At 43.4% G+C, this 26408-nt stretch overlaps 1 protein-coding gene and 1 long non-coding RNA gene across 3 annotated transcripts; one reads left to right on the forward strand and one right to left on the reverse strand.

The window, feature by feature from the left end:
• Positions 1 to 17142: 17142 nt before the first annotated feature.
• Positions 17143 to 18080, forward strand: LOC123150657 (uncharacterized). Its single transcript, XR_006475274.1, has 2 exons — positions 17143 to 17289; positions 17408 to 18080. It is a non-coding gene; the product is annotated as an uncharacterized lncRNA (long non-coding RNA).
• Positions 18081 to 19493: 1413 nt separating this feature from the next.
• LOC123150552 (MDIS1-interacting receptor like kinase 1) lies at positions 19494 to 21836 on the reverse strand. 2 transcript variants are annotated; one of them, XM_044570392.1, is made up of 3 exons: positions 21507 to 21836; positions 20402 to 21100; positions 19494 to 20159 (listed from the first exon to the last, which is right to left on the reverse strand). In XM_044570392.1, the coding sequence occupies exons 2-3, from the start codon at positions 21045 to 21047 to the stop codon at positions 19789 to 19791; spliced, it is 1017 nt and encodes a 338-aa protein (XP_044426327.1). In that variant the 5' UTR covers positions 21048 to 21100; positions 21507 to 21836; the 3' UTR covers positions 19494 to 19788. The 2 variants fall into 2 exon arrangements, with proteins under 2 accessions (XP_044426327.1, XP_044426326.1); XM_044570391.1 differs by having other exon boundaries at positions 20402 to 21836.
• Positions 21837 to 26408: the final 4572 nt, after the last annotated feature.

Here is a 26408-nt window from a genome sequence, read left to right on the forward strand (position 1 = left end):
GAAGGAGAGTACCTCGTCCGTCCAAGTGGAAGCTTCTACTTCACGACAAGGTGAACCAAGAATTGACACGGAGGCATCCACAAGTGGGACACACCAAGATGAAGAAAACGAGGAAATGCGTCAAGACGAACATCAACAACCTCCTTCTCCACCACGACAAGAGAACGACAACGCCAACAATGAAGAAGGCCAAGAAGAAGAACAAGATGAAGAAGATGTTCAATGAAGACCCAAGCAAAGGCTTTCACGAGTTCGAGCAAGAATTGCCAAAGATCATCCCGTTGAGCAAATCTACAATGATATCCAAACCGGGAGAATTACTCGCTCAAAAACTCGTTTAGCTAACTTTTGTGAAAACTATTCATTCATCTCTAGCATTGAACCTATGAAGGTCGAAGAAGCATTGGAAGATCCGGATTGGATAAATGCTATGCATGAAGAGCTACACAACTTTGAGAGAAACCAAGTTTGGACATTGGTTGAGAAGCCCGACGACAACCACAACATCATTGGTACCAAATGGGTGTTTCACAATAAGCAAGATGAAGATGGACAAGTGGTTCGCAACAAAGCACGTCTCGTCGCCCAAGGGTACACACAAGTCGAAGGTATGGACTATGGTGAGACATATGCTCCCGTTGCTAGACTTGAGTCCATTCGCATCTTACTTGCCTATGCTAATCACCATAATATCACCTTGTACCAAATGGACATTAAAAGTGCTTTTCTAAATGGTGAAATAGAGGAGGAAGTTTATGTCAAACAACCTCCCGGCTTTGTCAATCCTAAGAAACCTAATCATGTTTACAAACTTCACAAAGCTCTTTATGGTCTTAAACAAGCTCCTAGAGCATGGTATAAATGCTTGACTAAATTCCTTATTGCAAGTGGTTTTGAAATTGGAAAAATTGATTCCACACTGTTTACTAAAAGAGTTGATGGAGAACTATTTGTCTGCCAAATTTATGTTGATGATATCATATTTGGTTCTGCTAACCCTCTTTTTAGTGAAAAGTTTGGAAAGCTTATGTCGAAGAAGTTTGAGATGTCTATGATGAGTGAACTCAAATTCTTTCTCGGTTTGCAAATCAAGCAAACAAAGGAAGGTACATTTATCTCTCAAACGAAGTACACCAAAGACTTATTCAAGAAGTTCAATATGCAAGAATGCAAAGGTATGTCTACACCCATGCCTACTAGTGGACATAATGATTTGACCAAAGATGGTGAACCGGTTGATCAAAAGGTTTATCGCTCTATGATTGGTTCATTGTTATACCTATGTGCCTCACGTCCCGACATTATGCTAAGTGTGTGCATGTGTGCACGATATCAAGCTGCTCCTAAAGAATGTCATCTTAAGGCCGTGAAAAGGATAGTGAGATACTTAATCCATACACCAAATTTTGGCATTTGGTATCCTAAGAGGTCCTCTTTCGATCTTGTTGGGTATTCCGACTCGGATTATGCCGGAGACAAGGTTGATAGAAAGTCCACTTCGGGTACGTGTCAATTTCTTGGTAGATCTCTTGTGTCTTGGTCCTCCAAGAAACAAAACTCGGTATCCTTATCCACCGCCGAAGCGGAATACATTACCGCTGGTTCATGTTGTGCTCAATTACTTTGGATGACCCAGACTCTTAAAGATTATGGAGTCTATGTGAAACATGTTCCATTGCTTTGTGACAATGAAAGTGCCATCAAAATTGGTCATAATCCTGTGCAACATTCTCGAACTAAGCATATTGAAGTTCGTCATCATTTCATTCGAGACCATGTTGCAAAGGGTGACATTGATCTTAAACATGTTCGCACCGATAAGCAATTAGCAGATATATTCATTAAACCGCTTGATGAGAAAGTGTTTTGCAGGCTGAGAGGAGAATTGAACATCATTGATGCTTAGAACTTGGAGTAGAAACTCCATTGGATACATGCAAGACATGAGCTTATGTCCAATCCTTGATATATCTCTTATGATGACTATCTTATGTCTTGGATATATTTGCATCTTGCATGTTATCTAACCCATGTAGGTACTTGGGTGAATCTAATTCTATGAGATCGCAACTCACTCACATCTTGAGCAATCTCTACATCACCAAGTCTCTACACAACGGTGGTTGAAGACAAGGAAGCACGAAACCACTCAAACATATCCTTTGACAAATTCTATGTTGAGCTTCATGATTGTCATTTTTGGATATACAAGTGCCTTTCCTTGCAAGAACTAACCCATGTAGGTGGATGAACTCAAATTTCAAGTGGTGCTCCCAACTCTTGATGAGCTACATCAACCTTGAGCACCCACACAAGTTCCACTACATGAGCAAGACCCACACCACCACCCAAGGTATGATATTCCATCTTAGAGAAGCTTTACTCAAAGACATGAGTCAAAGCAACTCAACAAGATGTGAATACATCAAGATGCTTAAACGAAAAATGGTAACCCCATTTTGAGCTTAAACGATGAGTATGACCTATGATCAAGTGTTCTCACTTGACTCCTAAGTCAATATACTCTAACATAGGTGACTATGTCACCACCCAATTCTAGATGAAGTTCTCTTGAGTTTCCTTTCTTTGTGTGTTGTTGCATTAGTTCCTTGCATATTTATTTCCCTCTTTATATTCAAAAAAAACTTCATCTAGAACTTTTATCCTTTTCTTTTTGATTTTTGTCCTGCATATTTCTGCATCAAATTCCTTGCAAATCTTTCAGTTAATTCATTGCAAATCTTTGTGAGATCTTATTTGACTAGTGAGCTAAGGTGACAAGTGTTTTCTCTGTAGTGAACTCGGTTTCACCGGAGTATAATTCTCGGTCCAACCGAATCTCTTCGGCACAACCGAAAATTGCCCCTCGGTGTCACCGATTTCGCAACAGGAAAAACAGCTTGCCATTTATTCTATATTTCTTCTGATCCAGCTCCACTCGATGAATCTTATCCTCTACAAGCATCTTAGTTTTATTCATTGCTTTCTGCTGAATCTCAAGGACCAAACCCATTCGACAGAATCCAGAAAAACCTTCTTGGAAATTGATGTCAAAGGGGTAGAGAGAGATCACATCAAAGCTCATCATCTTCAAAGGAGAAAGTATTAAGGGGGAGAAAGAGATCTCCGGGGTAAGAGAACACTCAAGGATCCCAGATGCTTGATATTCAAGAGGAGAGATGCCACATGTCTTTTTGGGGGAAAGACATGTTCGTATGTGCTTATTTGCATTAAGTTCTATTCATTTATATCCTTCAGCCTGATTTTCTGTTCCCTATCTTCTCCCAATATCCCATGTCAGATTCAGGGGGAGCAAGACATCTAAGGGAAAGAAATCATTCAAATTCATTGCATATCTTTACTCTTGGGGACATGTCTAATCCAATATAGTACCTTGTACTCACTCTCTACATGTCATCCCAGTCTTGGTATTCTTGTGGTTTTCTTTGGTTTGCTCTGGCTAGTGGATGTACCTGTGTTATCTAACCTTGTTTATGCAGGTTCATTCCATCCTAAGCCAACTCAAGACTACAAGGTAAGTATATGCATCAGAATCATGAGTATGAGGAATTCTTGCTTATGTACATACTGTTTGCAAGAAGGACTCATAAGCATGAAGGTATTTCTCTTTAAAATCTTTTGCTCTGATGCATATGGCCAAGATACATGTAACACATTGCCTACTCTGTCATGATTATGCTCTCACATGCTTCTACATTTTATTTTCACATGATTGCATACATGTAGGGGGAGCCTATGGTTGTTACATGTCCTTCCAAAGCTTTACTTGCTATTCTTTGTATCTTTATCTAAAGCTTTGATGTATGTTTCCATCAATTACCAAAAAGGGGGAGATTGAAAGCACAAGTGCTCCTCAGGTGGTTTTGGTAATTAATGTCAACATATCTCTTGTTGGACTAACACTTTTATCTAGTATGTTTCAGATAAGTTCAACAATGGAGTGGCATGGACTAAAGGTTGTGGGAACTCCTTCAAGATGCTAAGGACAAAGGATTGGCTAAAGCTTCAAGCTCAAGACTCTTCATTTTACATTTTAGTGATCCAAGATCACATTGAGTCCATAGGAAAAGCCAATACTATCAAGGAGGGATGAGGTGGTGCTTAATGAGCCCTTTGCTTTATGTGCTTAATGATATGCTCCAAAATCCTCAACTACTTTCCCACTTCCACATATGACCTAAACCCCAAGCCAAACTTGGTTCTACCGATTCTTTCTATCCGGCGCCACCGAGTTTCATATGTCATAAGCCACTGCCAAACCCTAGCAAATCGGTTCTACCGATAGGGATCTCGGTCTCGCCGAGATGGGATTGTAATCTCACTGTGTATGTCCATTACCAAAATCGGTCTCACCGAGTTTAGGCAATCGGTACTACCGAGATTACAATGCAAACTCTCTGGTTAACTCATTACCAAAATCGGTCCAACCGAGTTTAGTAATCGGTCCCACCGAGTTTGCCTGACCAACTCTCTGGTTAGCTAATTACCAAATCGGTCTCACCGAGTTTGTGTAATCGGTCTCACCGAGATTACGTTATGCCCAAACCCTAACTATATCGGTCCTACCGAGATGCATGTCAGTCCCACCAAAAATCTCTGACGGTCACTAGGTTTACCTTTTCGGTCTGACCGAGTTTGTTGATTCGGTCCCACTGAGATTGGTAAATTGTGTGTAACGGTTGGATTTTAAGTGGAGGCTATATATACCCCTCCACCTCCTCTTCATTCGTGGAGAGAGCCATCAGAACACATCTACACTTCCAACTCATATGTTCTGAGAGAGAACTTCCTACCCTTGTGTTGAGACCAAGATATTCCATTCCTACCATATGATTCTTGATCTCTAGCCTTCCCCAAGTTGCTTTCCACTCAAATCTTCTTTCCACCAAATCCAAATCCTGTGAGAGAGAGTTGAGTGTTGGGGAGACTATCATTTGAAGCACAAGAGCAAGGAGTTCATCATCAACACACCATTTGTTACTTCTTGGAGAGTGGTGTCTCCTAGATTGGCTAGGTGTTACTTGGGAGCCTCCGACAAGATTGTGGAGTTGAACCAAGGAGTTTGTAAGGGCAAGGAGATCGCCTACTTCGTGAAGATCTACCGCTAGTGAGGCAAGTCCTTCGTGGGCGATGGCCATGGTGGGATAGACAAGGTTGCTTCTTCGTGGACCCTTCGTGGGTGGAGCCCTCCGTGGACTCGCGCAACCGTTACCCTTCGTGGGTTGAAGTCTCCATCAACGTGGATGTAGGATAGCACCACCTATCCGAACCACGGGAAAAACATCCGTGTCTCCAATTGCGTTTGAATTCTCCAAACCCTTCCCTTTACATTCTTGCAAGTTGCATGCTTTACTTTCCGCTGCTCATATACTCTTTGCATGCTTGCTTGATATGTATTGTGTATGTTGAAATTGTGCCTAAAACTCCACTCAAACCGAAAAAGATTAAAACTCCACTCCAATTAGCACTAAGTGTCTAATCACCCCCCTCTAGACACACCTACTTCTAGATCCTACAGCCGGCCCCTCCTCGCTCCGCCTTCCTCCTCCGTCCTACTATCTTCTCCCTCCTTGAGTCGCCCCTCCTTGTCCCTCCTCCCTGATACATTTTGATTTAGTAGGCTTTCATATGTAACATTTTGATTTAGTTGATATGATTCAGTTGATTTAGTAGGCTAGTTGATTTAGTTGATTTAGAACATTTTGATTTAGTTTATTTAGTAGGCTAGTTGATTTAGTTGATTCAGTAGGCTAGTTGATTTAGAATATTTTGATTTAGTTGATTTAGTATGCTAGTGGATTTAGTATGCTAGTGGATTTAGTATGCTAGTTGATTTAGTTGATTTAGTATGCTCGATTTAGTTTTTTTGTAATAAGTTATTTTTTGGCAAAATGTAGGTGCCAATTTAGTTAAATTTGCCACTTGTTTCCTGTGAAGTGAATCGTTAATCCTGTGCTCATATTGCTTTAGGAAAATGGCGCCACCACCGGCACCACTATGTCGACTGTGCAAGTCAAGGTGCGCCAGCAGCCTTGCAACTGGCAAGCTGTTCGGCATCTACTTCCATCCGAGTTTTCATCATGCCGCGGTAAGAAATTAGATGAAATGTAATAATTATTTTATTTTTAGTGTTGGCATTACTGCATTGTGTCATTTTGCTTTTCTTACACAGATCGTCCCATGCAATGTGAGGTTGAAATTCAACAAGCTGACAGGAGACACTGTGACATTTGAGGCTCCTGGGGGGCCGTACACTATGGAGGTCGAGAAAGGACGCAATATGTCGCAGATTGGAGGAGATGGATGGGCCCGTTTCCTTGCTCGCATGCGTCTTACTGGTGGTGAGTTGATCAGATTCTCCTTCAGAGCAGAAAGACCAAAGCTGGTTGTCATTTATATCAACCTGGTGGAAGATGATGAAGATGACGAAGATGATGAAGATAATGAGGACCCACTCAATGAAGATGATGAGAACCCACTTCATGAAGCCATCATAGCTCAAAGAATGAGGCTGAGCGAGGAGGAGGTGTGCAACCTATGGGACATAATTCCGCCACGTGATGACTTTGTCGGGGTGCCATTCGTGACCCGCCTGACAAGTACCATGGTCGATCGGCATGAAATGGTATGTTATACGTAGAATTCATGATTAATTAGTACAAATGCGTAGTACTGTGTCTTTTGATAGTGTAGAAATCTAGACTTAATAGAAATATATTTGCAAGAGTATGTGTGAGGCTATTTATTAATTGATATGTTTTTCTTATTCAGAGATTTGCCAAAGAACTTATCTGTGAGTTGTGGTATCGAGCCTGATGAAGAAGGCTCAGTTGGACTACGCCTTACCGCAAGGGGCTCCGTCACCACATGTACTTACCGCATGGACACAGATGGTCGCACACAGTTGAACTCGGTTGGGTGGAAGAGATTCCTCGTTGGCAAGAATCTTCGTGCTGGACAGGCCATCCTAATTACTATCAGGAACACCCACCGCCCAGGCTTGAGGATGATGATCGTTGTCGATATCATCTAGAACTACATATGTTTGTGTGGCTATATCATCTAGAACTACATATGATGATCGTCGTCGATATCATGTAGAACTACATATGATGATCGTCGTCGATATCATCTAGAACTAAATATGATGATTGTCGTCGATGTCACCTTGTACTGCTTGAGGATGCATGTTGAGTATATATGAAATTGTTATCTAGTACTCCCTCGGTTCCAAATTACTCATTGTGGTTTGAGTTCAAATTTGAACTAAAACCACGACGAGTAATTTCGAACCGAGGGAGTACTACCTAGTACCTATAATGCTTTATGAAATTGATATCTAGTAGTACCTAGTATCTGGAAATTGCAGTTTATCGAAGCCGGAATGGGGAAATGGTGAAAGATATAACAGTAGCGCTGGACCGGGAAATCGCTACAGCTAAATAATAGCAGCGCGTTCCTGAAAAGCGCTGCTGCTATAGTCAATAGTGGTAGCGCGGGTACAGGCAGCGCTACTACTAAGAGTTAGCTGTAGCGCCTTATTGGTAGCGCGGGCACCAGCGCTGCTGATAGGCCTAAAACCCGCGCTGCTGCTAGCCTTTTCCCTAGTAGTGTCCAGGTGTCGTGGCGGCTTCACGGTGGTTCGGCGGACCTGCCCGCGGCGGCGGCCGGCTTCTCCGGCGTCGGCTCTGTTGGGGAACGTAGTAATTTCAAAAAATTTCCTACGCACACGCAAGATCATGGTGATGCATAGCAACGAGAGGGGAGAGTGTTGTCTACGTACCCTCGTAGACCGAAGCGGAAGCGTTGACGCAACGTAGAGGAAGTAGTCGTACGTCTTCCCGATCCGACCGATCCAAGTACCGTTACTCCGGCACCTCCGAGTTCTTGGCACACGTTCAGCTCGATGACGATCCCCGGGCTCCGATCCAGCAAAACGTCAGGGAGGAGTTCCGTCAGCACGACGGCGTGGTGACGATCTTGATGTTTTATTGTCGCAGGGCTTCGCCTAAGCACCGCTACAATATGACCGAGGTGGAATATGGTGGAGGGGGGCACCGCACACGGCTAAGGAACGATCACGAAAATCAACTTGTGTGTCATGGGGTGCCCTCCTGCACTCGTATATAAAGGAGCAAGGGGGGAGGGGGCGGCCGGCCTAGGAGGAGGCGCGCCAAGGGGAGTCCTACTCCCACCGGGAGTAGGACTCCCTCCTTCCTTGTTGGAGTAGGAGAAGGGGAAAGAGGGGGAGAGGAAGAAGGAAAAGGGGGCTGCGCCCCTTGTCCAATTCGGACCAGAGGGGGGGGGGCGCAGGCCTCCTTTCTTTTGGCCTCTCTCCTCTATTCCCGTATGGCCCAATAAGGCCCATATACTCCCCGGCGAATTCCCGTAACTCTCCGGTACTCCAAAAAATACCCGAATCACTCGGAACCTTTCCGAAGTCCGAATATAGTCGTCCAATATATCGATCTTTATGTCTCGACCATTTCGAGACTCCTCGTCATGTCCCCGATCTCATCCGGGACTCCGAACTCCTTCGGTACATCAAAACTCATAAACTCATAATATAACTGTCATCGAAACCTTAAGCGTGCGGACCCTACGGTTCGAGAACAATGTAGACATGACCGAGACACGTCTCCGGTCAATAACCAATAGCGGAACCTGGATGCTCATATTGGCTCCTACATATTCTACGAAGATCTTTATCGGTCAGACCGCATAACATCATACGTTGTTCCCTTTGTCATCGGTATGTTACTTGTCCGAGATTCGATCGTCGGTATCTCAATACCTAGTTCAATCTCGTTACCAGCAAGTATCTTTACTCGTTCCGTAATACATCATCTCGCAACTAACTCATTAGTTGCAATGCTTGCAAGGCTTATGTGATGTGCATTACCGAGAGGGCCCAGAGATACCTCTCCGACAATCGGAGTGACAAATCCTAATCTCGAAATACGCCAACCCAACATGTACCTTTGGAGACACCTGTAGAGCTCCTTTATAATCACCCAGTTACGTTGTGACGTTTGGTAGCACACAAAGTGTTCCTCCGGCAAACGGGAGTTGCATAATCTCATAGTCATAGGAACATGTATAAGTCATGAAGAAAGCAATAGCAACATACTAAACGATCGGGTGCTAAGCTAATGGAATGGGTCATGTCAATCAGATCATTCATCTAATGATGTGATCCCGTTAATCAAATAACAACTCTTTGTCCATGGTTAGGAAACACAACCATTTTTGATTAACGAGCTAGTCAAGTAGAGGCATACTAGCGACACTCTGTTTGTCTATGTATTCACACATGTATTATGTTTCCGGTTAATACAATTCTAGCATGAATAATAAACATTTATCATGAAATAAGGAAACAAATAATAACTTTATTATTGCCTCTAGGGCATATTTCCTTCAGTCTACCACTTGCACTAGAGTCAATAATCTAGATCACATCGCCATGTGATTCAACATAAATAGTTCACATCATCATGTGATTAACACCCATAGTTCACATCATCATGTGACCAACACTCAAAGTGTTTACTAGAGTCAGTAATCTAGTTCACATCTCTATGTGATTAACACCCAAAGAGTACTAAGGTGTGATCATGTTCTGCTTGTGAGAGAAGCTTAGTCAACGGGTCTGCCAAAATTCAGATCCGTATGTATTTTGCAAATTTCTATGTCTACAATGCTATGCACGGAGCTACTTTAGCTAATTGCTCCCACTTTCAATATGTATCTAGATTGAGACTTAGAGTCATCTAGATTAGTGTCAAAACTTGCATCGATGTAACCTTTTACGACGAACCCTTTTGTCATGTCCATAATCGAGAAACATATCCTTATTTCACTAAGGATAATTTTGACCGCTGTCCAGTGATCTACTTCCTAGATCACTATTGTACTCCCTCGCTTAACACAGTGCAGGGTATACAATAGATCTGGTACACAGCATGGCATACTTTATAGAATCTATGGCTGAGGCATAGGGAATGACTTTCATTCTCTTTCTATCTTCTGCCGTGGTCGGGCTTTGAGTCTTACTCAATTTCACACCTTGTAACACAGGCAAGAACTCTTTCTTTGACTGTTCCATTTTGAACTACTTCAAAAACTTGCCAAGGTATGTACTCATTGAAAAAACTTATCAAGCGTTTTGATCTATCTCTATAGATCTTGATGCTCAATATGTAAGCAGCTTCACCGAGGTCCTTCGTCGAAAAACTCCTTTCAAATACTCCTTTATGCTTTGCAGAATAATTCTACATTATTTCCGATCAACAATATGTCATTTACATATACTTATCAGAAATGCAGTAGTGCTCCCACTCACTTTTTTGTAAATACAGGCTTCATCGCAAGTCTGTATAAAACTATATGCTTTGATCAACTTATCAAAGCGTGTATTCCAACTCCGAGATGCTTGCACCAGTCCATAGATGGATCGATGGAGCTTGCATATTTGTTAACACCTTTAGGATTTACAAAACCTTCTGGTTGCATCATATACAACTCTTCTTTAAGAAATCCATTAAGGATTACAGTTTTGTTATCCATTTGCCAGATTTCATAAAATGCGGCAATTGCTAACATGATTCGGACAGACTTAAGCATAGATACGAGTGAGAAACTCTCATCGTAGTCAACACCTTGAACTTTGTCAAAAACCTTTTCCGACAAGTCTAGCTTTGTAGATAGTAACACTACTATCAGCGTCCGTCTTCCTCTTGAAGATCCATTTAATCTCAATGGCTTGCCCATCACCGGGCAAGTCAACCAAAGTCCATACTTTGTTCTCATACATGGATCCTACCTCAGATTTTATGGCCTCAAACCATTTCGCGGAATCTGGGCTCATCATCGCTTCCTCATAGTTCGCAAGTTCGTCATGGTCTAGTAACATGATTTCCAGAACAGGATTACCGTACCACTTTGGTGCGGATCTCACTCTGGTTTACCTACGAGATTCGGTAGTAACTTGATCTGAAGTTACATGATCATCATCATTAGCTTCCTCACTAATTGGTGTAGTAGTCACAGGAACAGATTTCTGTGATGAACTACTTTCCAACAAGGGAGCAGGTACAGTTACCTCATCAAGTTCTACTTTGCTCCCACTCACTTCTTTCGAGAGAAACTCCTTCTCTAGAAAGAATCCATTCTCAGCAACGAATGTCTTGCCTTCGGATCTGCGATAGAAGGTGTACCCAACATTTTCTTTTGGGTATCCTATGAAGACGCACTTCTCCGATTTGGGTTTGAGCTTATCAGGATGAAACTTTTTCATATAAGCATCGCAACCCCAAACTTTAAGAAACGACAACTTTGGTTTCTTGCCAAACCACAGTTCATACGGTGTCGTCTCAACGGATTTAGATGGTGCCCTTTTTAACGTGAATGCAGCTGTCTCTAATGCATAACCCCAAAACTATAGTGGTAAATCGGTAAGAAACATCATAGATTGCACTATATCCAATAAAGTACGGTTATGACGTTCGGACACACCATTATGCTGTGGTGTTCCAGGTGGCGTGAGTAGTGAATCTATTTCTCATTGTTTTAACTGAAGACCAAACTCGTAACTCAAATATTTGTCTCCGCGATCAGATCGTAGAAACCTTATTTTCATGTCACGATGATTTTCCACTTCACTCTGAAATTCTTTGAACTGCTCAAATGTTTCAGACTTATGTTTCATCAAGTAGATATACCCATATCTGCTCAAATCGTCTGTGAACGTCAGAAAATAATGATACTTGTCGCGAGCCTTAACACTCATCGGATCGCATACATCAGTATGTATTATTTCCAATAAGTCAGTTGCTCGCTCCATTGTTCCGGAGAACGGAGTCTTAGTCATCTTGCCCATGAGGCATGGTTCGCAAGCATCAAGTGATTCATAATCAAGTGATTCATAATCAAGTGATTCCAAAAGCCCATCAGCATGGAGTTTCTTCATGCGCTTTACACCAATATGACCTAAACGGCAGTGCCACAAATAAGTTGCACTATCATTATTAACTTTGCATCTTTTGGTTTCAATATTATGAATATGTGTATCACTATGATCGAGATCCAACGAACCATTTTCATTGGGTGTGTAACCATATAAGGTTTTATTCATGTAAACAGAATAACAATTTATTCTCTTACTTAAATGAATAACCGTATTGCAATAAACATGATCAAATCATATTCATGCTCAACACCAAATAACACTTATTTAGGTTCCACACTAATCTCGAAAGTATAGGGAGTGTGCGATGATGATCATATCAATCTTGGAACCACTTCCAACTCTCATCGTCACATCACCCTTAACTAGTCTCTGTTTATTCTGCAACTCCCGTTTCGAGTTACTAATCTTAGCAACTGAACTATTATCAAATACTGAGGGGTTGCTATAAACACTAGTAAAGTACACATCAATAACATGTATATCAAATATACTTATGTTCACTTTGCCATCCTTCTTATCCGCCAATCACTTGGGGTAGTTCCGCTTCCATTGACCAGTCTCTTTGCAGTAGAAGCACTTAGTCTCAGGCTTAGGACCAGACTTGGGTTTCTTCACTTGAGCAGCAACTTGCTTGCTATCCTTTTTGAAGTTCCCCTTCTTCCTTTTGCCCTTTTCTTGAAACTAGTGGTCTTGTCTACCATCAACACTTGATGTTTTTCTTGATTTCTACCTTCGTCGATTTTAGCATCACGAAGAGCTTGGGAATCGTTTCCATTATCCCTTGCATATTATAGTTCATCACTAAGTTCTACTAACTTGGTGATGGTGACTAGAGAATTCTGTCAATCACTATTTTATCTGGAAGATTAACTCCCACTTGATTCAAGCGATTGTAGTACCCAGACAATCTGAGCACATGCTCACTAGTTGAGCGATTCTCCTCCATCTTTTAGCTATAGAACTTGTTGGAGACTTCATATCTCTCAACTCGGGTATTTGCTTGAAATATTAACTTCAACTCCTGGAACATCTCATATGGTCCATGACGTTCAAAACGTCTTTGAAGTCCCGATTCTAAGCCGTTAAGCATGGTGCACTAAACTATCAAGTAGTCATCATATTGAGCTAGCCAACCGTTCATAACGTCTGCATCTGCTCCTGCAATAGGTCTGTCACCTAGCGGTGCATCAAGGACATAATTCTTCTGTGCAGCAATGAGGATAAACCTCAGATCACGGATCTAATCCGCATCATTGCTACTAACATCTTTCAACACAATTTTCTCTAGGAACATATCAAAATAAACATACGAAAGCAACAACGCAAGCTATTGATCTACAACATAGATATGCTAATACTACCAGGACTAAGTTCATGATAAATTTAAGTTCAATTAATCATATTACTTAAGAACTCCCACTTAGATAGACATCCCTCTAATCCTCTAAGTGATCACGTGATCCAAATCAACTAACCATAACCGATCATCACATGAAATGGAGTAGCTTTCAATGGTGAACATCACTATGTTGATCATATCTACTATATGATTCACGCTCGACCTTTCGGTCTCAGTGTTCCGAGGCCATATCTGCATATGCTAGGCTCGTCAAGTTTAACCTGAGTATTCTGCGTGTGCAAAACTGGCTTGCACCCGTTGTAGATGGACATAGAGCTTATCACACCCGATCATCATGTGGTGTCTGTGCACGACGAACTTTGGCAACGGTGCATACTCAGGGAGAACACTTATACCTTGAAATTTAGTGAGAGATCATCTTATAATGCTACCGTCAAACAAAGCAAGATAAGATGCATAAAAGATAAACATCACATGCAATCAATATAAGTGATATGATATGGCCATCATCATCTTGTGCTTGTGATCTCCATCTCCGAAGCACCGTCATGATCACCATCGTCACCGGCGCGACACCTTAATCTCCATCGTAGCATCGTTGTCGTCTCGCCAATCTTATGCTTCTACGACTATCACTACCGCTTAGTGATAAAGTAAAGCATTACAGGGCGATTGCATTGCATACAATAAAGCGACAACCATATGGCTCCTGCCAGTTGCCGATAACTCGGTTACAAAACATGATCATCTCATACAATAAAATTTAGCATCATGCCTTGACCATATCACATCACGACATGCCCTGCAAAAACAAGTTAGACGTCCTCTACTTTGTTTGTTGCAAGTTTTACGTGGCTGCTACGGGCTTAAGCAAGAACCAACCTTACCTACGCATCAAAACTACACCGATAGTTTGTCAAGTTGATGCCGTTTTAACCTTCGCAAGGACCGGGCGTAGCCACACTCGGTTCAACTAAAGTTGGAGAAACTGACACCCGCCAGCCACCTGTGTGCAAAGCACGGCGGTAGAACCAGTCTCGCGTAAGCGTACGCGTAATGTCGGTCCGGGCCGCTTCATCCAACAATACCGCCGAACCAAAGTATGACATGCTGGTAGGCAGTATGACTTATATCGCCCACAACTCACTTGTTTCTACTCGTGCATATAACATCAAACCATAAAACCTGGGCTCGGATGCCACTGTTGGGGAACGTAGTAATTTCAAAAAATTTCCTACGCACACGCAAGATTATGGTGATGCATAGCAACGAGAGGGGAGAGTGTTGTCTACGTACCCTCGTAGACCGAAGCGGAAGCGTTGACGCAACATAGAGGAAGTAGTCGTACGTCTCCTGATCCGACCGATCCAAGTACCATTACTCCGGCACCTCCGAGTTCTTGGCACACGTTCAGCTCGATGACGATCCCCGGGCTCCGATCCAGCAAAGCGTCAGGGAGGAGTTCCGTCAGCACGACGGCGTGGTGACGATCTTGATGTTTTATTGTCGCAGGGCTTCGCCTAAGCACCGCTACAATATGACCGAGGTGGAATATGGTGGAGGGGGGCACCGCACACGGCTAAGGAACGATCACGAAAATCAACTTGTGTGTCATGGGGTGCCCTCCTGCACTCGTATATAAAGGAGCAAGGGGGGAGGGGGCGGCCGGCCTAGGAGGAGGCGCGCCAAGGGGAGTCCTACTCCCATCGGGAGTAGGACTCCCTCCTTCCTTGTTGGAGTAGGAGAAGGGGAAAGAGGGGGGGAGGAAGAAGGAAAAGGGGGCTGCGCCCCTTGTCCAATTCAGACCAGAGGGTGGGCGCAGGCCTCCTTTCTTTTGGCCTCACTCCTCTATTCCCGTATGGCCCAATAAGGCCCATATACTCCCCGGCGAATTCCCGTAACTCTCCGGTACTTCGAAAAATACCCGAATCACTCGGAACCTTTCCGAAGTCCGAATATAGTCGTCCAATATATCGATCTTTATGTCTCGACCATTTCGAGACTCCTCGTCATATCCCCGATCTCATCCGGGACTCCGAACTCCTTCGGTACATCAAAACTCATAAACTCATAATATAACTGTCATCGAAACTTTAAGCGTGCAGACCCTACGGTTCGAGAACAATGTAGAATGACCGAGACACGTCTCCTGTCAATAACCAATAGCGGAACCTGGATGCTCATATTGGCTCCTACATATTCTACGAAGATCTTTATCGGTCAGACCGCATAACATCATATGTTGTTCCCTTTGTCATCGGTATGTTACTTGCCCAAGATTCGATCGTCGGTATCTCAATACCTAGTTCAATCTCGTTACCAGCAAGTATCTTTACTCGTTTCGTAATACATCATCTCGCAACTAACTCATTACTTGCAATGCTTGCAAGGCTTATGTGATGTGCATTACCGAGAGGGCCCAGAGATACCTCTCCGACAATCGGAGTGACAAGTCCTAATCTCGAAATACGCCAACCCAACAAGTACCTTTGGAGACATCTGTAGAGCTCCTTTATAATCACCCAGTTACGTTGTGACGTTTGGTAGCACACAAAGTGTTCCTCCAGCAAACGGGAGTTGCATAATCTCATAGTCATAGGAACATGTATAAGTCATGAAGAAAGCAATAGCAACATATTAAACGATCGGGTGCTAAGCTAATGGAATGGGTCATGTCAATCAGATCATTCATCTAATGATGTGATCCCGTTAATCAAATAACAACTCTTTGTCCATGGTTAGGAAACACAACCATCTTTGATTAACGAGCTAGTCAAGTAGAGGCATACTAGTGACACTCTGTTTGTCTATGTATTCACACATGTATTATGTTTCCGGTTAATACAATTTTAGCATGAATAATAAACATTTATCATGAAATAAGGAAATAAATAATAACTTCATTATTGCCTCTAGGGCATATTTCCTTCAGGCTCGTCTGTGTTCGGGCCGTCTCGGCCTTGGCCCCATCTCCTCATCGCCCGGGCGTTACTCCTATCATAGGGTTGGTCCTCTCCTAGCTGCGGTCTACCGCTCGTCTCGCGCCCAGTGCTGCAGGATAGAGCTCGTCTCGCACACGATGCAGCTGGACTGAGCTCGTCTCGCGCACGGTGCGGCAGGACTGACCTCGTCCCCTTCTCGGTGCTGCAGGACCAAGCTCGTCTCGCGCACGAGGCAGCAGGACGGGCCTATGGATGCCAGTTCTGGCCGACCTATCGGGTCTCGACGCTGGGTGTCGCCCAGGGGTGCGAAAGGTGGGACCTTTCCGCTCGTCTCTCTCGTTGGGGTTGCGGCGGTTCTCGGGTAAGGTGATGTCAAGGTCTTGGATGCCGGGGCGGCGGCCCTGGTGGTGGTTGCGCGGTGCTCTTGGGCAAAGCCCGTGCCTTGGTGCTGCCCGGCCATCATGGCCGTGTGGGCGGCGTGGTTGCCGGGGTGTGGCGTTCGGTGGTTGTGAGTGCTGGCCGAGGTGAAAACCTGTTCTATCTTCGGACGGACCGGCGGCGGCGGAGATCGTTCCCTTCTTGAAGGCGTCGTCGCGGCTCTCATTGCCCATCATGCGGCTCTAGGGGAAACTCTGCAGGTCCCGCAGCTTGAAGCTGCAGATAATTCGTCGAAACGAATATATGTATATGGCAGGTCTTAGCAGCCTACTCCTGAAGCTAGATGGAAGAACAAACTTAGACATCCAAGAAAAATAGTCCACCTGATTGCTAGATCTCACTGCTCCTGCAACACCTGCAGACCTTTTTTTTATGTATATGGATAAGCTATGGATAGTCCACTCTCCACTCCCATAAAAGCGGCCACTTTTTTTACATGGTTGGAATTTCTGATGTGTATGGTAAGTTTGGAGGAGGTATTGAGCAAGTTACATTTTCTTTCTTTGGCAGTGTATGGTAAGTTTGGAGGAGGTATAGTGCAGAGCAGAGCAGGGGAGGTATATGCTTTTTGTAACTGCTGCTATTTATTTTCTCATTAATTTTGCATTCCAAGTTCTGTTACTTTGAACAACTAGTTTTATCAACTAACTGGGGGCGTGCATTTGTTCTATTCAGCTGGCCGCAAACAGAGAACGTTGTGCTCCTAAACAACTAGTACTATCTTCAGCAAAGCTAGCCAACCAGGGACCTAGAATCTCCATCACTCCATCACCTCGAGTCTCAAGCAATGGGCAGTGAACTGCTCGCAGCAATGGTTGCACCACTAGCGGAGCATCCCTTGATCCCGTCCACGACCACTACCACCACTACCGCCGGCAACGGAGCCATCACAACAATCACCACCACCACATGCTCCTCCGCCGCCCATGGCACCACTACCACTACCACCACAACCACAACAACAACCACCACAAGCACCTCCAACGCCACAACCATTTCACCCCTCTGTGATGAGGAATTTGAAATTTGATGGCTGTGCCCATCTGTATAATATGCCTTGACCTCCTTCTTTGGTTGGTGATGATGGGAGCACAGGGCATGAAGTTGAAGCTTCTCACTGAAGCCTGCAGTTGTTTGTCATATGAGGAAATTGAATGGAAATTTGTGGGTACGAGCTAACAGTTATCGGTTACTGTTTTGTTGATGCAAAATATTATCTAGAAACCTTGTATCTTAAGTAATTGTTATTGCCATAGAAACCTTTAGATGCTTCTCTTGCAACTATTGGTACGGTTCTGGAGCTAATGGATTTCATGGACGATTGGGTTTTCATCTGCTGCAAACTTTCTATGGAAAACTGCTGCTACTATTATTTTTTGCTGCACAATTACTTAATTTCCGAGGATCTGTTTTTTCGACCTTTGCTGTTCTTTGTTGCATGCACCGATAAAAATAGGCTTTTAAGTGCTTAGCTATATTTTTTAACTATGTTCCCCACCTAACTTCTATGGTGGCTTACTTGACTAGATACATCTCAGGGGAGCTGTTTGTGTTTTGCTCTATATTGACAAGCAGTTCATGTTAAGTTTTCAAAATGTGAAGTGTCAACTATGTTCAGTTTCTTCAAAGTACAATATCACCTTATGCAAAGTTGGGGATCAAATGCATCATTCTTATGTGATCGATTTGTAGGAATAATACTTCTTTTTCCCCAATGTATTATTGCCTGATGATTTATGGTCTCAAGTAGTAGTGGCCAGTGTTCTCCTCAGGTATATGGCAAGAGTCCGCCGCTGAAGCTGATGGATTTTATGCAACTTTGTGTGGAACACGCCCTCTTGGTAAGGCACGCAGGGTGCCTGACACTGTTACTCTTTTGTCCAGCATGGGAATGTGCTTGTTTTCTGACTGGATTATGTCGTCGCGTGTGTGCTGGAAGCTGAATTGGGAGACTGTGTGTCGTCTTGATGTGTGTATTTAATCTGGCTCTATTGGTTTCAGATTACACGTTGTCCATGAAATTTCCAAAAGAAAAGTGTAATATTTCAGAAAGCAGTGAGGTTGATGTGTTGTGCTGTTCTTGCTGTATGAGAAGGGGGGCAGCAGCAGCAGAGACGATGAATCCTGCACTGCTTGTGTGATGGTGAAACTGAAACTGTTTGCATTTGAATTCAGTTACTTAAAACCGGAGATGCAATAGCGTTCGTAATGCCATGCACGTACAGTACGTAAGTAATGCAATAAGTTTATTTCCGTCTGGCTATTTTTCGTCTGTTTTATATTCATCTCACCTCCCACCACCCCTTCCCGCTGGATTTTCTCCCTCCCATTAAAAAAACCCAGATCCCATTAAATGTGAAGATCTTGTTTCGTGCTTGCTTTAATTCAATCAAATAAATAATTAGTTATTAAGAATTCAGACGGGTATGCATGGCAGGTTCACCCTGATTAGAAAGCAATATGAGTGTCAGGAACAAATAGTCGAGGAAAACTACGAATAATAGGGGTATGAAAACAACAAAGAAGGGACAACGAAAAAGAATGAACCTAGCTAAAAATAGTGCAGACTTTTACTGCATATTCTTCTAGCTAAACACAAACATGGTACATGTTCAAGACCTGTCTAGTACTCCCTCCGTTCGGAATTACTTGTCGCAGAAATGGATGTATCTAGACGTATTTTAGTTCTAAATACATCCATTTCCAAGACAAGTAATTCCGAACGGAGGGAGTAGTTCAATGCTGCTTCAGTCAGGAGAAGGAACATAAATATAAAACGTGACCCTGCAGAATGTAACAAATAACAATAACCAGGATAATGTTATGTCAGAAACTAGTTGCTCAATTCCTCACAAGTAGGTGTTTGCACACCGACAAGGAAAACAAGCAGCAGAATATTGCAGAGGTGAACACAAGAGGACAGCAAAATGTTCTCAGAAAAAGACAGCACAGTCCACTCCACATCACTACTTGTACTTGAGATGTATCTACCAATTAATTCAACCAAGTCATCATATGGACCATTCATTCGTGATGTCTAGAAAAGACAACAAGCATCACAGCAGATAGCAGGTGAGGAGGCCACGGAATGGGCCACGGCCACAGCCGCGGCGCAGTCGTTTGAGAGCCATCCGCATGGACGGCCTTTGCTGCGGATTCCCAACGGTGCAATCCACGCCCAGCATGAACACAGTTGCCATCTCCTTCATGTACCGCGCTTGATCTGGGATGTCCCTGTCCACGGCACTCTGGAACATTTCCTGTTGGTTTGCCATCAGCTTAGTGAAGTTCTTCCACGCCCAGGTCGCCAAATGACCATCGGCTCCAGCTTCATTGGCCATCCGCCCCGTGACAAGCTCCAGCATGAGCACCCCAAAGCTGTAAGTGTCAACCTTCTCCGTCAGCTCGCTTGCTGCCACCCCATATTCTGCAGTTAATCATTTATTAGTACTCCCTCCGTCTCAAAATTCTTGTCTTAAATTTGTCTAGATATGGATGTACCTAATACTAAAACGTGACTTGATACATTCGTATTTAGACAAATCTAAGACAAGAATTTTGGGACGGAGGGAGTACTAGTTAAAAGACCAAGATAGTGTAGACAGAATTCCCTGTAATGAAGAAAAGTTAAGACAGAATTCCATTGCGTGAATCGATCGCCTAACATACCCGGAGCTGCGTACCCAAAGTTACCAAGAGGCAGGCCAACCATTGGCAACGGTTGGTCGAGCCCGGCCATATTCATCTGTGCAGCGTCAAAACTGGCTATTACAGGCTTGAAATTCTGATCAAGCAAGATGTTGTTCGAGTTGATGTTGTTGTGGATAATCGGTCTTTTGCATCTGTGGTGCATGTGGCAGAGTCCTTTGGCCACGCCGATGGCAATGAGCCTCCTCACTGGCCAGCTCAGCGGCCGACCAGCATCCATGGGTTGGTGCAGCCAGGATTGAAGGCTGCCATTCACCGGATACTCATAGACAAGCATGATGGCGTCTTCCCACTGGATGAGGTCTACAACTTTGATGATGTTGTCGTGAGAATTGCTGGCTAACAGGAACATCTCTGAAATGTAGTGGTACTTGACATTGTCATCCACTTGTAGTGCTAGGTTTTCATTCTGGAACTTCTTGACGACCAGCGTAGTTGGGAGACTGATGCCAGCAATGGCTTGAACCTGTATTATGTGGAGTTCGTCATCCCTTACCATTCTGCTAACCCACACCATTTTCTTATTATTTTCAGTAAGGCTGTTGACTATGGCCTGTCCATTGAGCGCAATAGGCAGTGTCTTGGCAGGACGGCTCCAGAGCTGCATTGTCTTAGCGGCCGGGTAGTGCGTGAAGAGGTTCGTGTCAAGAATGTATCAGCCTGCAAACATATCACATATTCGTACTTAGTATTATTGTCTCCTTCTCCAAAGATGTATACACATATAATTACTAAAGAGAGATGCATGTTTGTAATTAGTTTGACAGCAAAATGTTGACAGGAAATACCACGGTTCCCATACATAGAACATGTAAGGATCAAACTACTGAAATGATGATCTGAAATTGGCGGTAGCCTGCAGATACTATAACCTACTACTATAACGTCTGCTGATACCAGGATTCAGCTACTAGTGCAAATCAGATGAGAACATTCAGAAGTCAGAACCGAGCTGCAGAACTAAATTCATGGAGTGTTGCTTACCACTGAGAGAGAAAAAGAGAGAAGAGGAGGCATCAAATTAGTTGAGGGGAAACGTAGAGGTAGAGGAGAGGAGCGTATGCACCAAAGGAATTTGAGCGGCGGCGGCGGCGGTCGGAGTTGGAGAAGAGAAGCTGAAATACGGGCGAGGCGATGCAGTGCACGGGAGCTCGAAGCGGTGAGGAACCCGACCATGCCTTGTCGGGCGTACCGGCAGACCGACGGTGGGCCTCCCACTCGGGCACGGCCAGCCGTCCCAAGTCGCCTGCGCAACAAGAGCTTCATCTCGTCCGGATCCAGACCCGGCGGCCTTCGCGGCGACCCCATCGCCGACAGATCTAACGTCTCCGGCCGGATCGACGCCGATGGGATGGTGGAGAGGAGAGGAGAAGGGGAGGGGAATGCAGCGTCGAGAGGGATGGGATTAGGGTGTGGGGTTGACGTGTCAGATAGAGGGTCCATGTCAGCATCGCGGACCAGTGGGTCCTATCTATCTGCCACCTTTTCCTTTCATAAAAGTTTATTGTTAGTACTGTATTACAGATGTTTACTTGATCTGAAGTTACATGATCATCATCATTAGCTTCTTTATTAATTGGTGTAGTAGTCACAGGAACAGATTTCTGTGATGAACTATTTTCCAATAAGGGAGAAGGTACAATTACCTTATCAAGTTTTCTACTTTCCTCCCACTCACTTCTTTCGAGAGAAACTCCTTCTCTAGAAAGGATCCATTCTTAGCAACGAATGTCTTGCCTTCGGATCTGTGATAGAAGGTGTACCCAACTGTCTCCTTTGGGTATCCTATGACGACATATTTCTTCGATTTGAGTTTGAGCTTATCGAGATGAAACTTTTTCACATAAGCATCGCAACTCCAAACTTTAAGAAATGACAGCTTAGGTTTCTTGCCAAACCATAGTTCACACGGTGTCGTCTCAACGGATTTAGATGGTGCCCTATTTAACATGAATGCATCTGTCTCTAATGCATAACCCCAAAACGATAGTGGTAGATCGGTAAGAGACATCATAGATCGCACTATATCTAATAAAGTACGGTTATGACGTTCGGACACACCATTACACTATGGTGTTCCAGGTGGCGTGAGTAGTGAAACTATTTCACATTGTTTTAATTGAAGGCCAAACTCGTAACTCAGATATTTTACCTCTGCAATCATATCGTAGAAACTTTTATTTTCTTGTCACGATGATTTTCCACTTCACTCTGAAATTCTTTGAACTGTTCAAATGTTTCAGACTTATGTTTCATCAAGTAGATATCCCCATATCTGCTCAAATTATCTGTGAAGGTCAGAAAATAATGATACCTGCTGCAAGTCTTAATATTCATCGAACCACATACATTGGTATGTATGATTTCCAACAAATCTGTTGCTCGCTCCATTGTTCCGGAGAACAGAGTCTTAGTCATCTTGCCCATGAGGCATGGTTCGCAAGTACCAAGTGATTCATAATCAAGTGGTTCCAAAAGTCCATCAGTATGGAGTTTCTTCATGCGCTTTACACCGATATGACCTAAACGGCAGTGCCACAAATAAGTTGCACTATCATTATTAACTTTGCATCTTTTGGTTTCAATATTATGAATATGTGTAACACTACGATCAAGATCCAACGAACTATTTTCATTGGGTGTATGACCATCGAAGGTTTTATTCATGTAAACAGAACAACAATTATTCTCTGACTTTAATGAATAACCGTATTGCAATAAACATGATCAAATCATATTCATGCTCAACGCAAACACCAAATAATACTTATTTAGTTTTAACACTAATCCCGAAAGTATAGGGAGTGTGCGATGATGATCATATCAATCTTGGAACTACTTCCAACACACATCGTCACCTCACCCTTTACTAGTTTCTGTTTATTCTGCAACTCCCGTTTTGAGTTACTACTCTTTGCAACTGAACCAGTATCAAATGCTGAGGGGTTGCTGTTGGGGAACGTAGTAATTTCAAAAAAATTCCTACGCACACGCAAGATCATGGTGATGCATAGCAACGAGAGGGAAGAGTGTGATCTACGTACCCTTGTAGATCGACAACGGAAGCGTTTGGTTGATGTAGTCGTACGTCTCCACGGCCCGACCGATCAAGCACCGAAACTATGGCACCTTCGAGTTTTAGCACACGTTCAACTCGATGACGATCCCCGGACTCCGATCCAGCAAAGTGTCGGGCAAGAGTTCCGTCAGCACGACGGCGTGGTGATGATCTTGATGTACTACTGTCGCAGGGCTTTGCCTAAGCATCGCTACAATATTATCGAGGACTATGGTGGCAGGGAGCGCCGCACACGGCTAAGAATATGATCACGTGGATCAACTTGTGTGTTTCTGGGGTGCCCCTGCCTCCGTATATAAAGGCTCAAGGGGGGGGTGCGGCCGGCCTAGAGGTGGCACGCCAGGAGGAGTCCTACTCCCTCCGGGAGTAGGATCCCCCCCAATCCTAGTTGGAATAGGATTCATGGAGGGGGGAAAAGAGAAAGGGGGGCCGACCCCCTCTCCTTGTCCTATTCGGACCAAGGGAGGGGAGGGGCGCGCGGCCCATCTCAGGCTGCCTCTTCTCTTTTCCACTAAGGCCCACTAAGGCCCATATAGCTCCCGGGGGGTTCCGGTAACCTCCCAGTACTCCGGTAAAATCCCGATTTCACCCGGAACACTTCCGATATCCAAACATAGGCTTCCAATATATCAATCTTTATGTCTCGACCATTTCGAGACTCCTCGTCATGTCCGAGATCACATCCGGGACACTGAACAACCTTCGGTACATCAAAACGTATAAACTCATAATATAACTGTCATCGAAACCTTAAGCGTGCGGACCCTACGGGTTCGAGAACAATGTAGACATGACCGAGACATGTCTCCAGTCAATAACCAATAGAGGGACCTGGATGCCCATATTGGTTCCTACATATTCTACGAAGATCTTTATCGGTCAGACCGCATAACAACATACATTGTTCCCTTTGTCATCGGTATGTTACTTGCCCGAGATTCGATCGTCAGTATCCAATACCTAGTTCAATCTCGTTACCGGCAAGTCTCTTTACTCGTTCCGTAATACATCATCTCGCAACTAACTCATTAGTTGCATTGCTTGCAAGGCTTAAGTGATGTGCATTACCGAGAGGGCCCAGAGATACCTCTCCGACGATCGGAGTGACCAATCCTAATCTCGAAATACGTCAACCCAACATCTACCTTTGGAGACACCTGTAGAGCACCTTTATAATCACCCAGTTACGTTGTGACGTTTGGTAGCACACAAAGTTTTCCTCCGGCACACGGGAGTTACATAATCTCATAGTCATAGGAACATGTATAAGTCATGAAGAAAGCAATAGCAACATACTAAACGATCGGGTGCTAAGTTAATGGAATGGGTCATGTCAATCAGATCATTCAACTAATGATGTGATCCCGTTTAATCAAATGACAACTCTTTGTCCATGGTTAGGAAACATAACCATCTTTGATTAACGAGATAGTCAAGTAGATGCATACTAGTGACACTCTGTTTGTCTATGTATTCACACATGTATTATGTTTCCGGTTAATACAATTCTAGCATGAATAATAAACATTTATCATGATATAAGGAAATAAATAATAACTTTATTATTGCCTCTAGGGCATATTTCCTTAAGTCTCCCACTTGCACTAGAGTCAATAATCTAGATCACATCGCCATGTGATTTAACATCAATAGTTCACATCTTTATGTGATTGGTTCACATCTCCATGTGACTAACACCCAAAGGGTTTACTAGATTCAATAATCTAGTTCACATCGCTATGTGATTAAGACCCAAAAAGTGATCATGTTTTTCTGGTGAGAGAAGTTTAGTCAACGGGTCTGCCACATTCAAATCCGCATGTATTTTGCAAATTTCTATGTCAACAATGCTCTGGATGGAGCTAGTCTAGCTAATTGCTCCCACTTTCAATATGTATCCAGATTGAGACTTAGAGTCATCTGGATCAGTGTCAAAACTTGCATCGACGTAACCCTTTATGATGAACCTTTTGTCACCTCCGTAATCGAGAAACATATCCTTATTCTAGTAAGGATAATTTTGACTGCTGTCCATTTATCTACCCCTAGATCACTATTGTACTCCCTCTCTTAACACAGTGTATGGTATACAATAGATCTGGTACACAGCATGGCATACTTTATAGAACCTATGACTGAGGCATAGGGAATGACTTTCATTCTCTTTCTATCTTCTGCCGTGGTCGGGCTTTGAGTCTTACTCAACTTCACACCTTGTAACACAGGCAAGAAACTTTTTCTTTGACTGTTCCATTTTGAACTACTTCAAAATCTTGTCAAGGTATGTACTCATTGAAAAAACTTATCAAGCGTCTTGATCTATCTCTATAGATCTTGATACTCAATATGTAAGCAGCTTCACCGAGGTCTTTCTTTGAAAAACTCCTTTCAAACACTCCTTTATGCTTTGCAGAATAATTCTACATTATTTCCAATCAACAATATGTCATTCACATATACTTATCAGAAATGTTGTAGTGCTCCCACTCACTTTCTTGTAAATACAGGCTTCACCACAAGTCTGTATAAAACTATATGCTTTGATCAACTTATCAAAGCGTATATTCCAACTCCAAGATGCTTGCACCAGTCCATAAATGGATCGCTGGAGCTTGCATATTTTGTTAGCACCTTTAGGATTGACAAAACCATCTTGTTGCATCACATACAACTCTTCTTTAATAAATCCATTAAGGAATGCAGTTTTGTTTATCCATTTGCCAGATTTCATAAAATGCGGCAATTGCTAACATGATTCGGATAGACTTAAGCATAGATATGAGTGAGAAACTCTCATCGTAGTCAACACCTTGAACTTGTCGAAAACCTTTTGCGACAATTCTAGCTTTGTAGATAGTAACACTACTATCCTTGTCCGTCTTCCACTTG

Source organism: Triticum aestivum, chromosome 7A (assembly GCF_018294505.1).
Source record: "Triticum aestivum cultivar Chinese Spring chromosome 7A, IWGSC CS RefSeq v2.1, whole genome shotgun sequence".
In the NCBI taxonomy this organism is placed as follows: Eukaryota; Viridiplantae; Streptophyta; class Magnoliopsida; order Poales; family Poaceae; genus Triticum; species Triticum aestivum.